Here is a 15,141-nt window from a genome sequence, read left to right as displayed (position 1 = left end):
CACAAACCTGGCATTCGTAGCACTTTACCATCTCTCCTGTCGAGAACACGATATTACAACCAGAGGATTTGTACATCTAATTTTCCGAAACGAATGGCAAAACGGTGGTGGAAACTTTGGAGATCCAGTAGCCGGCTCGCAGATGGCTTTCACGAACGATCAGGAAGAAAGATCACCGTCAGCGGCAATTATTTACCAACGAAAATCCTGGCGGCGCATTTAATTAGTCACGCGGCCGCTCTAAACAGCTTTTAATAATAGGAAGTTCCGGCGTAAAGGCCGGTCGCTAACGACGCTATACGTTAACGCCATGGCTTAACGAGCTTGCAGAGAGACGCGTTTCACTTTTTTTTACATTTCATTTCCTCCATTCCCTTGTGTTATTTTCAGTCGGTTCGTTTTCCCTTTCTCTTGGTCGCCTATTCTTCTCTTCACTGATTTCCATGCCGCTTTGTTCCGCGTAACAGCAATGAAATTTCGCCGTCTCTATAGTTCTGCTCTATCGGTTGACTAGTTTTCTCCTCTTTTTTTTTCTGTGTCTGATACGGACGGAATTTATTGCCGGCTATCGAGGTATACAACCATTTGTTTGAATGAAGAATTTCGCAACAATTAAGATAGCTTTGGTTATACTATCTTTAGAAGATTATTTTATTTTTATTTTTATTATTTTCAATGTATTACGTGATAAGATGAAATGCCGATGGAAAAATTTGAATAATATTGGAATTTTGTATAATAATTTATATTTGGAGAATATATGATACGCTTTATCATATTATATATCATTATTATCTATAAGGAATATATAACAACATATAGAGCAGTATGATAGCACAAGGATAGAGTTGGAAATTTCATAATCTCAATCTCGAGATAATATTCACATAGAAAATTCAAGTGTCATGGGATCGCCAACTTCAATACTTCAATTCATGATTCAAAATCCATAATATCTCACATACGAAACTTTCATGATACCCAAAAGTATTCAATTCACTGGAGATCATACGAGAGTTATGAAACTTCACTTGGATGTTAAAGAGAGAAAGAGAGAGAGAGACGTTAGTTGAGAGTTCAAGAACCTCATTTTCATCCCATGTATCGTAAGATGCATTCTAAATCAGGTCAAAAATATCTAGATTTTAAATTTGTAGAATCTTTTTCGGACTGCGAAATTCAAAGACCTCGATTCTTAATTTTTAATAAAATCTAGAATTCAATTATTTCTATTCTATTCCTATTCAACTATCTTCTAATTCAAGATTAATTTCTTTGAATTTTCTCCGAATTAATTAAAAAATTAATGATACTTTTGATTGTAAAATTATTATAAGATGATTTGTATAGAATTAATTCAAAGAATTGAAAATTTTCAGATTGTTGACTTCAGAAAAACTCATCCTAAATTAATCTATGTATGAAGAATTTTTCAACATTTCTGTTTTTATAAAAGTAAACCAGATTCACTGATTTTGGGATCGTGAGATTCCCTTTAAATTTCAATTGAAAGTTCAGACGACATTCCTGACTCTGGGACGTGTAATCCATGAATTAGTTTGGAGTCTGAGAACTTCAACTTTCTACTGACTTCTCTACCTTCAATAAGATCATCAAACCCCTCTCTCTCATCAAGAATTAGGAATTTTTAAATTTTTAATTGTATATAATATATTTTTATTTGTATATAACATATTTGTTATTAATTGTTATCATAATCAATTTGTAAAAGTTGAAATCAATTTGTAAAAATTTATTTTATGAATATTTTAATAATTTATTGAATATCTGAAACATTTCTTCATTTTTATTAGAAATTATTAGAATTAGAAATAGAAATAGCATAGAAAGTAATAATTTTGAATAAAACAAAGTATTAATAATATAGTAAATAATATAAATAAGTGTACATAAAACTATTTTATTGTATCTTTCCTTCAATATTTAAATTTTTTCTTTTTAACTTTAATATTTGTCTTGGTCTCTAAAATTAAATTATAATTCTATGATATTATATGAAAGGAATAGAAATGAAGTAAATATATGTCAAGTCACAGATTCTGATTATGATGATCCTCTCTAATGAAATATGTTGATAATGATTCTCTGTAAATTAATAGTGGCTAGTCCAGAAATTGAGCTTTGTAATAATGTAATTAATTTGATCTCAACAAATTTCTAACAAATTTTGAATCGTTATGAATGATGCCTCTTGAAAATATAAACTTTATAATAAATGCATAAAGAAAGATTTTATTTAACAATAAAAGAATTTAAAGATAATATTGATAATCGATTTGCAATTTTATTATTGCAATTTAAAAGAAAAATATTTATGAATTTTATTATTTGTTAAAGTATTTCAATTAAATAATTACAACTCAATTAAAAACCTGATATGATGTCATTAATTTCCTTAATAGAAATTTCATTATTTTGATTATATATAGAAATATTGAACATACCTCTTATAATTAATAGTGTAATTAATAGTTAATAATGTAAATCCAATTCAATCTCAAATAACAATTTTATCAACAAAAATATTCATCTTTATTAGATCCAAACAATTACAGACATCAAATTCTCAGTCTCATTTACCTGAAAATCAAACACACGAATTAACTGTCAATCAATAGGAATATTACCATCGAAACCGAACATATTTCACCAGTTTGACGAGAGAATCAACTTGTGGAAACGTTTGCTTTCCACGCCATTTGTCACGAGGTGCTCTCGGCGCTTATTTCGTATGCATAGAAAGAGGCTGGCGGCAATTAATGACGACAGAAATGCCTTTTACGTAGGAAAATAATTACTAGGATAGAACTGCGACAATTAAACGCGCAAACTAAGAAGTCGATCTCGAAGGGAACAGTTTATCGCAAGTAATCGATCCCCTCGAGCAATCGAGACCGAATCGATAATTCGATTATCATTCGAATTCGAATCGAGAGATTATTTCGCGCAGTACGTAATAATTTTCCGTTCCGAAATACGCATTCGGTAGAACAGTTACGTTGTCTTGTGCATGGCTACCGGTTATCAACTGTAAGGTGAACGTTTCACGGAAAACCGCACGTTTAATAACAGGCTTTGTTGCTTCAGACATGCCACGACCGTTCGTCAGGTGTCCCCGAGACATGGACGTGGAACTACCCGCAAGGCAGAACACGATACGCGTCTCCTTCCCTCAGCCCAAGTCCAACATGAACTGGTGGAGGTATTTATCAAAACACTGTGTCGATGTTATTGCGATGACTAACGTTGTTTCTCCAGGTAATGTAAGTTGAATGTCGTAATTCGTCGATAGTGAGTTCGCTAAGATCGTTTAGGTTAGAAACTAGGTTAGGTTGCGATACGTTATGTTGTTCAGGAAATGCTAGTTAAAATATCATGATTTTTCAAAGTTTTATGATCTAATATTTTAATAATAATATTATAATAACATTTCCTTTATGAGATAGATAATGAGAAAAATAGATATATACAAAAAAATATTATTATCGATTAATAAGTTATATCCAAATATGTTACAGTTTTATAATTTGCAATGATTATTAGAATAATTATTTAAAGAAAAAATAGAAGCTAATTAATCAATTAAATCTCTTCAATCTCCAACTCAAACATTCAAATTAATATTAACATCATTTAACCACAACCTAACTCTTACGTACTTACTTATCTCGACTCTGTCGCTTCAGATTAATTAACACATTAAACATTCGAAGTATCATTGCCATTCGTCGTAAAGTCTCGTACGACGGGACGAAATTAATTTCTTTTCGCGAATCTCTCCGTTGCAATATGTCACCACAATAGAATGGTTTATCTTATGTCGCAACCGGGACTGCTCGCAAGCCTTCTGCAGCGCACAATAGGAATTCCAAACGAGCTTAGGGGCTTCCTTCCAAAGCAGTATACACGTCTTTGCTCCGGTATTTGTATTCACATCTCTATTTATTCAGTCGAGCGTTGTAAACGCTTTTACGCGGTATGATAGAGAAATCATCCGCGACGTGGCGCGTCAATCGTCTTAGGGACAGTAAAGATGCAACATGGATTCATATTCGTACGTATGTTAATTGGTCGTCGATCGATCCGGTGTCCCTTGGCAGATAGATCGTGATCTCAACAAATTTGTGCGTACGTGACAAGTGTAGATTCTACGATCAATGGATTAATGGACGACTTGATTGTGTTACAGGTACGTGGACGCTTCGCCATCATGGGCTAAGCAATTGCAAGCGGATTTACCAGCAGGTACGACGGTCGTCACTTTCACAGCATGGTCGCCCGTTTCGAATTATACTAGCACGTGCAGGATAGTGATCCGTGTTCGAGGTGAGTGTTTGTAAATATAGCGTGATTGTCGATCGTAAATGTATCGATTTATGACGAAATTAGTGGATATACGTTGTACGTAGATATAGGCCTTGTTTACGATTGTGTGTGTAAATGTGAAGCAAGGAGAGGGGAGGGGGGAATGTAAAAGATAAATTGAAAATGCAGGTTCTTCTAGGAAACTGGGTTTTCGAATAAATCTGTCGTCGAAAATTTATCTATAATATATAATGATATATAATTTTATACATGTATATATTAATTGAAATTTAAAATCATAAATTTTGATCTAATATGAATCAAAAATGTAACATAAATTGATAATATAAATACTATGTATCGTTTACATCAAAGAATTTTGCAATCTTGAAAACAGAAAAATTCAATGAATCATAATTGTGAATATTGTTCATCTTTTAAAATAGTTTTTGATATAAAATATTAACGTAAGAAAAATATTAATACAAAAAAAGTAATTTAGAACTATATCAAACGCGATTTGACAAAATTTCAATTTTCTTACAAATTTTGAAAGATATAATAGATTATCTTATCTCTGATAGAAACTTTCCATTCAATAAATATTTCTACGTATCTAATTATTGTTTAATATTTTGTTATGGAGTCAATAATAGCAAAATATACAATCTTATTTTCCTTCACAAGAAGCAAACAAAAAAAAATTGATGCTAGTAAAAATTTCGAGGTAAAGTTTAAAAGTTTAATTATGAAAACTTCAATCCAAGTTCGAATTACGTTCGGAAATTGCAAATGTTGAGCCAGAAATATTTTTATCTTTTGCAAATAATAATTTTACTTTTTACTGCTTTTGTTATGGAAAAAGGATCTTACATATTCGTTACTATTTTTAAATTCGTTCGTGATATTTAATATTTAAATCATGCGCAAGATTCTTATGTAAATTTCTTAAAATGTAATGCATACAAATGTAAGTATTTACAAAAATATGCGAACTATAATAACGCGGATATACGAACATGGAAATATCGATATCGATTTATGGTGCATATTCGATCGATGTGATAGAAAATTCGAGAATTGCCACTTACGAGAATAATTTAATGGCAAACTGGCAGGAATTTCGCGATTTAAATCCTATTTCACGTATCAGTGGCCAGAGAATTAACAATGTCGTTTCGATTCGAATTTATGCAACTTTCGTGTCATGAGAGACTCGTGTTAGGCGTTGCGATCTTAATTCCATAGGATTAAGAGACTTGCTTGTGTTACACGTTGCTAATGCATGTATTCCTATAAATCATTATTGTTAGTTATCTAAATTGTTAGACGTAAAATTTTTAATAAGTGCGGAAGATCGTTTATTTACATAAAATACATAACATGAAATTTCAAATATTTAAAATGTAATTTTTATCAACGATAATTAAGATAATTACAAAGATTGTCGCAACAATTTTTCCTTTGCCATTTTTCCAAACTTTGAAAAATTTAAAAGCAACAAACTTTCGATTCAAAATCGACTTTCGAATTAACCAATTCGTTTCACGAAACGTAGTCACATTAAATTCATTGTAACGTCATTGTTCCATTGGTTTCCGTGAGTACGCAATAGCACTCGATGGAAAAACGTTCTCCAGAGGACTGCGACGGTTTCCGGTAGCAACGTCACATAAATACATGTAGCCCGCGTTACCTGTAGCTCTATTTCTTCCGTTTCTTTCCCACTGAGGTCATCGAGATAAAAAAAAGAGTTTTCCACACCATGAAAACGTTATTTCACCGTTTCTATTATTGTCCTCTATTTTTTATCGACTTTTATCGACTTATCCACTTTTATTTTTGTCATCCTTTTTGTTTTTTATAAGCATAATAGTAAATGTCATAGAATGTCTTCGAAAATATTATAAATTTCTATTCGAGTTGTTGAACAAAATACAAAAACAAAAATAATTAAAGTGCACGTATCTATTAATTTTTTCTATATATTTTAAAATTGAAATATATGATAAGTAATCGAAGAATTTAATTTAAAAGATTGTTTTTCATTTCGTAAATATATTACATGTATATGATCAAGAAATTAATTGATAAAAAAGAAATGAAATATAACTTATGATATTGAAAATGCCATTTAATAACAAGCTAGAAATGGAATTCTTGTAATTATTAATAATGTGAATAGCAATAATAAGCTTGAAAAAAAGTTATTTGGAAATGGAGACTTATTTGAAAACCAATAACCATATAATAAAAAAAAAAAAAAAAGATTAAAAACGCTGGAAGTAAAAGAAAAATGGTCAAAGAAAAATTGATGAAATGCAAAACTTCAGATCCTTTGAGTTTAAAAATCGTAAAACTTTATGCATAGTATAGTTTTTATACTAGCTCAGAAAAGCACGTTTCCATTTTATGCTAATTTAGGATACAATAAGCTTACATTGTGGGTATCTATTTCTCATTTTTCATTTTCTAATATTTCTCTCCTAATTATTTACATTAATTTTCTAATAAATTCTTGTTTAAATTGCAAAGTGTATCGATAAAATATAAAACTTTTTTAAAAAGAATATCATTTATACATATAAATTATTATTATCAATTGAAAAATATATCTCGTGAAATTTTGATAAAAATTTCGAAGCATTCAGCAATAAAGAGTTATCGTTAATAATAACATATTCTAATAGATAATAATTTCCAAAATCAACACATTTCCAATATCTTCCATATTTCGCATATTCAAACATCAAACGTTACAGAATTCCTTCATTACGCGATACAATCCATTCACCACAAATACATATAATACCCAGAGAATACACAAAACATTATTACACAGAGAGCACTTACGCATTTCGATCAAAATGCGTAAAACGATTTTATCGATCAAGATAGTCATTGAACTAGCAAAAAATTAAAAAAAAAAAAGAGAGAGAGAATAGCACACAACAAAACTCAACTTGCAAACCGAGAATCGATAGAGTTTTCGATGGATGTAATCACGTTTCATAGGCCAGTCGGCACTATATCGCGTAACGCAGAGAAATAAATGGCTGTGGCCGCCGACAGTTCGAATAGAAACGTTATTTTGCGGTATTATATTTGATCTCGAGTTGTTGTATGATTTACGTTGCTTAACCAGCGAATAGTGGTTAAACCTTAGCCTAAAGCGAAGCTCGCTCAAAGAAAGAAATCAAAAACGGTCGATCACATATCATCTCGTGAACAGACTTTCTCACGTTGTCCCTTTGTTTCTAAGGATTTTTCGTAACCGAGGTGCACCAAACGTGTCCCATAATTCTTCATCCTGATCGTTCAATATAACGTCTCTATTATTAATGTCAGGCCTCTAACTGTGCCCTACCTCTCACGAGGCTTATCTTGTGCTTATCCATTTTATCAGATTTATATACGTTTACGCGATATTACGTTTTCTATGGGATATCTTTTTGCCGAATGTGATTTGTTGAGACTGTTCTTTTTTTATTATTATTATTATTATTATTTCCTCAATAGAGTGGAATTAATTGTATTTGGATTCTTTGTATTTTTGATAATGGATTTTTATTTGGAATTTGTGTTATTTAGTGAAGAAGCGTTTATTTTCGATTTTTTATTTTAAAAATTGAAACTTGATGTTTGAGTCAATAAGAATCGAGTTTTAATATAAATTACACGGGAAACAATATTGTTTATTGAAAAACAATCTTATTATTGATATATTAAAGATTCCAAATTTAATTGATTCGAGTTTAATGTAAAGTTAATCAAAAGCTTTTTAATTTCGTAATTTTTGGATAATCGAAATACAGTGGAATATAATATTTGTGTAAAACGTAACATCGACAATAATTAATTTACAAATAATTATAAATTTTAATAACTAATCAACTACTGATTGAATTTAAAAAATAAAATGTATAATCTGTATAATCGAATTAAATAAAAATAATACACGAACATTCCATGAGAATTAAATTTCCAAAATAATCTGCCAAATGAAAATAAAAATAATTTTTACAATTTTGGATATTTTACGGGTTAAATTTTCATCTTTTTCGTCATAGAGAATTTTTTTCTCGCCCAAAAATAATTCAACAAAAGAGACCAAATTCAAGAGCAATCGTTTCATATTTTTCCCGTGCACAGTTCAATTCGTCGGTCGTGAATTACACGAGAGAGAGCTCCGTGAAACCGCAAAAATCGACATTGCCATTGTAAGAGCTGCCCTTTCTGCTTGCTCGCTTCGTTTCTTCATGATATTCGAATCGCCGATGATGGCGGAATCTTTGCCCGTCCTGTCACCGGCAAACTTCCGTTTCATCGTTCCTGATTGCTGTTCCTGAAAGGAAGCGACTTCTCCCTCGGGACGAATTACACGGAAAACAATTCGAAGAATAGCGCTTAAAGAATCGATTCATCGATTTCGAAAGACTGCAATTATAGACACGCTTACTTCTTGCGAACTAAGGAATTATCGATCAAAGTTTGCTAAATTAATAATTTTCGATACAAATATGATTTTTGAAATTGAAGATATTCTACGATATAATATCTTAATAATAAAGGATAACGTTGAGTGAGAAAGAAGATGGAATAAATAAGACCATTATTATTACTATTATTTATCAGAAAAGTATAGGAATTTTCAATGATAATCACAATAACATTATTTTTTTTTTAAATAGAACAGAAAAATTAAGATTCCATTAATATTCAAAATGTTTGGGAGAAAATAAAAGTAAACTTGAAGAATCGGAATTTACATAATCCACCATTTCTACCATGTTGAAAAGTTGTAAAGTTGAAACTTCGGTAGTTACAGCCGAACAACAGCACGCCAAACAACGGCAAACACGCTGAATTAACGTAGTAAAAATTGAAACTCTCCTTCGCTTCTCTCGAACTTCGCTACACCGGCGAGGAAAAACTCATCCCCTTATCAGAGAGAACGAAACTTTCAAATTCGTACAATTAATTCTCCCTCTTCCCTCTTCTCGTCCACTCTCTTCCACTTCCTTCCCTCCTTGCGTACACTTGCACAAGTACACGCATAACGTTTTCCCAACCTATCATTTCCACCCTTTGCCGAAAGGTAAAAGTTCACGAACCTGCGCAAAACTACGAGCCGCCAATTAAGGGCGGAGGAAATCGTTTATTCGAAGAGAAGGAAAGAAACGTGCAGCACAATTCACCGGTGGATCGTCCACCGATCGAAGGGCATTAACGAAGAAATCGGACAAAGCCGCGATCCAATCTATGAAGAGGAAGAGGACAGCGAGAAGAAGGGGAAGGTGGAACGAGTTGGAGGAGAAGGGGGTGGAGAAAAAGGGGAGGATGGTGGGATGGAGGGGAACGATCGATTTCCTGATAAAGGGGAAACTTTTTCAAAAGGTCGTTGGAACGAAATCGGCCTCGATTTTCGAATCGAGGCATCGATACCGATGGTGGGAAGTTCTGGTCTGGCGCAGCGAGTGCACTTGTAGGGAGTCTCGCTTAATTACTCATTCCTAAAGTTCGCGAAACTCCCTTGGAGCGAGTTCCGGTGGGCAGGGTGGAGGGAGGTGGGATGGCGGTCAGAGGATGGATTCTGTCCGATATGCAATTACGCGAAATAGGTGTTGATCCTCGGGTAAAGCGGCACAGTGATTGTTAATTGCTTGATCCTACGATTTCATTATATCCTTTTGGGCGGACTAATTACGAATTAAAGAGGCGGTGAGAACGAGGTGGCGTCAAAGTGTCTGATATTGCCTAACACGGAAAAAGTTAGAATATTATTAAATTAAGAGGATAATTTATATTTTTAATTGTGAAATTTTAACTCAAAATTAATTCAAAATGAGTAATAAATGAGTAAGAAAGGAATAGAAGAAAATTAGATAAAAGAAATATTTTCAAAATTAAAAATAATAAATTGATAGAAGAAAATTTCGATCAATTGCAATCAAATAATTATTATTTATTGGAATATATTTTATATAACGCGTGATTTATTAATGTTTGTTTAATATATAATTGAACGTATCGGTAATTTATTATATTATCCAGTTTTGGTAATTAGCTTAATAAACACCGAGTTAAATTATTATTGTTATTTTTAATTTTATACATAAGAGAATTATACATTAATTTAATAAAATATACGGTAGAAATATGACGATAATTAACTATAATGTATAAGAAACGAAGTGCATTGAATGTATCACAACTTGATGAATATCTTTTGATATTGATTTGATCGGACACACGCGTAACAATGCGTAAATAATTAAATGATGATCTTTTCAGATTTCATCTTCTTAATTTTAATAACATTTTAAGCGAAAATCTTTTTTAAGGTAAAATTTTAATGAAAAAAGAAAAAAAGAGATGATTATAACGGTTAATGAAAAAGAAAAGGGAAAAGAAAGATTGAACGGCAGAGTATAAAAGAAAGATTAAGAATTTTTTACGAAAATTAAGTTCTAAAAACCCTAAGAAAATGTTTTAATTATCTTCTTACGTTGATATAGAAATTACTATACTTATTCCAATAAATTTTACAAAATTATTTTTGTTTAAACGATCTTTTTATACACGCACGACAATCTTGAATGATTATTTAAATCATAATTTTAAATTTCAAAAGATGAAACTTCACAAAATCCTCCGTTTAAATTCTTCTCAATATTTCAACTCAAAATAAAAATACTTTACAATATCCAAAATAAAAAAATTTATTTACTATGCTTTTCGAATCCACAAATTAATCAGTTTGAATCTCAAAAATGAAAATCTCCTCTCCTCAATCTCGTGTTCAACATAAGCTTGCAACCCCTAAAAATTTGTTTACCATACCGACGAATGATTATATTACCATTCACAGATACTGAGAATCCAAAAGTTTCGACGTGCCCGACATCCTTTGAAGTGCGGCTAAGCCCTGGCGAGCGGAATCGCTTAATATTCTGGCAGGAGCCAACGTTCACCGACAACGTCGGCGTCGAACGGGTCTACAAAACGAGGGTGAGCAAACGACATCGAATTCGGCCGAATAATCCCCGCTGTTTCCAACCCTTCCCTCCAAAATTTCCCCTCGAAAATTTCCTCTCGCGTTGTTTGATCTCGAGAAGGTGACGACCATCCCTTCCCCTCCTTTTATATTTCTTCCTTTATTTCCGCCCCTTCACCCCCTCCTTTCGCTCGATCCTCCAAGGGATAAGAATCTTCACCCCATTTCTCTTTCCTTCCCCCAAGTCGCTTTTTCTCTCCGATTTATTAAAACTTTCTCCCTTAACGATCAAACTCACCAATCTTGCGGTTATCTATCTGATGTAGTAATTTTCTTCTGTCATTAACTCTTTGCACTTGAAGATTTTTTTCACTTCAGGAATTAATAATTCGAAGTCAGAGGAAGGAACGAAGATAGATTTTCGTAATTAATAATACGTGGAAATTGTACTTGTAACATTGTAACTTTCATCGTAACGTAAACGCTTGTGAGATCTCTTTTTGAGGATTCAGGATTTTATAGATAGGAAGAGATATTTCGAGATACAGATTAATTGATGAAATTTGATGGCGTGAAAATTATTCCGATTAGATATCTATATTATATTTCAATAAAAATTAATTCTAAATTTATAAAAAATAATCTCTTCAAGATAAGAGAATCTTTGCTCGTTTCTAATTTTTTTCACATAAATTTTCTTGCCAATCAACCACATTGCACGATCCTTTTTTCTACGATTTTACTTTTGCAAAAGATCATGGTTCAAATTATTAATTGCCTTAATTAAGAGTTGAAAAGTGAAATGGAGACGTTGGAAGATCAACGTTATTTCGTTTCTTTCTTTCCTTTTTTGCTTATTTACTCGTCAACCAGTTTATCCTCGTTTCGTTTCGATATTTACTTTCCGTTTGTATTCCGTGGTGCACGGTTGGGAAAGTTTGAGGTCGATGGCAATTAGTGACGGTTTGGAAGCACGTGTCAAGCAGGCGAACGACACCGCGATCGTTGGGTTTATAACGCGATAACGTGCTCGCGAATTGGTCGGACGTGCGATAATTGGCGAGCTTCCTCCTACGCGGTTAATAAACGCAACGTTCCGGTGTGCGCGGACAAATTGCTAAGTTAAGTCGATTAAAGCCGCCTCTAAACGGGGTGAAAGGTGAGCGTGGTGGTGCAGAGATTGGGAAAAAATGGAGGATATATCCGGAGGATGGAAATGAAAGATGGAAAAAGATGGTATTGGAAATGATAAAGAGGGATAAGTGAATATATAATATTTTTGTACGGGGTATCTTGCGGTATTTGTTGATTCTCTCGTTTTTCGAACGAGGATATAAATGATTGGATAAATTAAATTGGTTAATATTAATTTATAAAGTTTCTTATTGTGTTCAAAAAATCAATAACGATTGAATCGTTGGAATTGAACTTGGTCTTTCTGGAATTACCGTGATGGTAACGAGAAAAATTGATTAATCCGTTAATTAATCGATGTCAGAACTTATTGAAAAAGTAGCTCGATATTTCTTATTGTCTTAATTCTACCATAGTTATATAATTTCTTGCCATCAATTTGCTCTCGTTACAATCTTTAAATTAAATACAATTATCTTTTGATAAAATTAAATACAAATTGGGGATTATTTTTCTATCTCCATTCATTCGAAAAAGATCTCTTTTAATTAATCTTCCTATAATATAATTAAATTCCATTGAAAGAAAAATTTGATTAGACACATTTTCTAATTCTTACGCGATAATAAATTTAAAGCTACGTTTTCCGAGTCAATCCATTATTATAATAAAACTGTTTCTAAATATGTAGTGATTTCTTTCCCGAAATATACATTTATCACATTTATTACATTATTCCATCCCAATTACTTTCCAAAATTACACCAGCTAAGATATTTCAAGTTCTTCCCCTCGAAAATACATCCTAACTGCACGATCCTTCCAACGAACTCTAGAGATTCATCGTGAATGAAAATCGATCGAAAAGAAACAATAAGAAGAAAAGAAGTAGAGAAAAGAAGTGAACGGGGAGATTACAAATTAATAATCGTCGAAAGAAAAGAATTCTACTTCACGAAGAAAGAGGAAGAGCTCGAATCTGATCGTTTCTCGACAAGTTTATCGAACCATAAACGGAAGTTCGCCTCTTTAGATAATAATTCGAGGGACGATATCTCGAGTATACCAGATATTACATACATATTTCGATCCCGTTGCGAGATTCGACTCCCATCGAAAGTTAACTCGCGTATATTCCCATCCCAGGAACCCGGACAACTGATGTACCCCGGCATTCACAACGTGCGCTACATCGCTTCCGATGCAGCCGGAAATCGAGCCGAATGCCATTTCTCGATACACGTACGAGGTAAATTTATGTAACGCGCCACGTTGGGCCGGGCAATCGATGATATCGAGCTACCAAGTAGAATATTTTTCCTGGTAAATTGTGGGGTGGACCCTGTTAGCCGGACGCGATGATTGGCTGTTATATCGTGAACACCGGTGGAAGGATCCTGGTTCACAGTTTGTTAGAAAGCTTGGATGCGACTTCGTGCGTAACCGAGCACGTTGTGCGTGTATTCTACCGTGTTTGGATTGTACGCTATTGCTGTTGAAATAAACGAAGTATGTACGTGGCAGATTTAATCGATGGTTAAAGAGAACTTTGGAAAAGTAAATTTTATATATATAAAGATAGGAGACTTTAAATTTTTTGTCGTTGAATCTGTTTGAAGTTATCGTTGTTAAAGATTAATTTATATGTATATATATGTATATATAGATAAAGTAAAATTTTAGACAGAATCGGATTAACTATGTCGTGAGCAGATTTAAATCTTTTGTTATAAGGTAGAGGTTTTTCATTCTGACAAAATGTGCGAATATTATTATTTGCTTTGTCTTTAAATATATACACGATTATATAAGCACAATTGGTGAATCCTACAGGTAGTTCTAAAATTATTACACGAAGCCATATATAAATGCAGAAAGCGAAACATTAGTTTTTACTGGATACGAATCATATTTCCATTAAATTGAAACTTTTATATTTAAATTCACTTGGATTTGTAAATTATCGAAGTTGATTCCAATTCTGTAAATAGAGAGGAATGATTGTTTGTTTTTATTTGAACATGGAGTATCGTTTTATTTTACATAAAAAAAAATCGATGATAATCAACAATTGGAAGTTTAATCAATTATTGATATTTTTCATGGTGTACAAATGAATATACTATACATATCAAATTATATCAATCCATACACCGATATATTCGAAATAATAATAATCTGAATATCGGCCAATATAAATCCCAATTAAAAAAATTAAAAAGAAACGATAATTATTCGCAAATAATTCCACTATTCTCGATAACGAGATAATAATTATCAAAGATATCAGTGAGAAAATTATCCGTTCCCTTTGGCCAAAAGTTCTCTTTTCGCACGATCGATAATATCTCCCACGATCTTTTAATCGACTTGAGCTAATTACATCGGCTTAATGGATTCAATGAAGATGATTCTCTTCCATAAAATTTCCAACCGCCTGATAGACGAATCGTCGCGATAAGGGAAAGAATTATTATGCCCCTTCGGCGCACGATGGAATTTCGTCCCTCGATAACATCGATTGGCCGTGATAGAAAACGATTAATCCAACTTATCTTGGTATCTCCGTACATTTTCAGAATCCGAGCATCGTCGAGATTCCGAGGTAAGTTAAAAAAAGAAAAGGAATCGTTTCTAGGACTTTCGTACAATCGGAATTGCTTCCTGATACGATGAAATCCTGG

At 32.5% G+C, this 15,141-nt stretch overlaps 1 protein-coding gene and 1 long non-coding RNA gene across 6 annotated transcripts in view; one reads left to right on the top strand and one right to left on the bottom strand.

Moving 5' to 3' along the window:
- LOC107998282 (fibrillin-2) overlaps nucleotides 1-15,141 on the top strand; it is a 152,549-nt gene that overhangs the window by 111,098 nt on the left and 26,310 nt on the right. For 4 of the 5 annotated variants that reach the window (XM_062076061.1, XM_017057473.3, XM_062076060.1 and 1 more), the window contains 5 exons: nucleotides 3,109-3,223; nucleotides 4,211-4,347; nucleotides 11,198-11,337; nucleotides 13,604-13,706; nucleotides 15,037-15,062. In XM_062076061.1, coding sequence (XP_061932045.1) covers nucleotides 3,109-3,223; nucleotides 4,211-4,347; nucleotides 11,198-11,337; nucleotides 13,604-13,706; nucleotides 15,037-15,062 — 521 coding nt within the window. Of the gene's footprint in view, nucleotides 1-20; nucleotides 1,196-3,108; nucleotides 3,224-4,210; nucleotides 4,348-11,197; nucleotides 11,338-13,603; nucleotides 13,707-15,036; nucleotides 15,063-15,141 lie in introns of those variants that run through there. The other variant, XR_009830021.1, reaches the window with a different exon arrangement.
- Nucleotides 21-4,215, bottom strand: LOC133666217 (uncharacterized). The gene is made up of 2 exons (XR_009830036.1): nucleotides 3,685-4,215; nucleotides 21-2,601 (listed from the first exon to the last, which is right to left on the bottom strand). It is a non-coding gene; the product is annotated as an uncharacterized LOC133666217 (long non-coding RNA).

This window comes from Apis cerana, linkage group LG6 (assembly GCF_029169275.1).
Source record: "Apis cerana isolate GH-2021 linkage group LG6, AcerK_1.0, whole genome shotgun sequence".
Taxonomy (NCBI): domain Eukaryota; kingdom Metazoa; phylum Arthropoda; class Insecta; order Hymenoptera; family Apidae; genus Apis; species Apis cerana.
The sequence above is the reverse complement of the archived record's forward strand: the minus strand, read 5'-3'. Positions and strand labels throughout refer to the sequence as shown.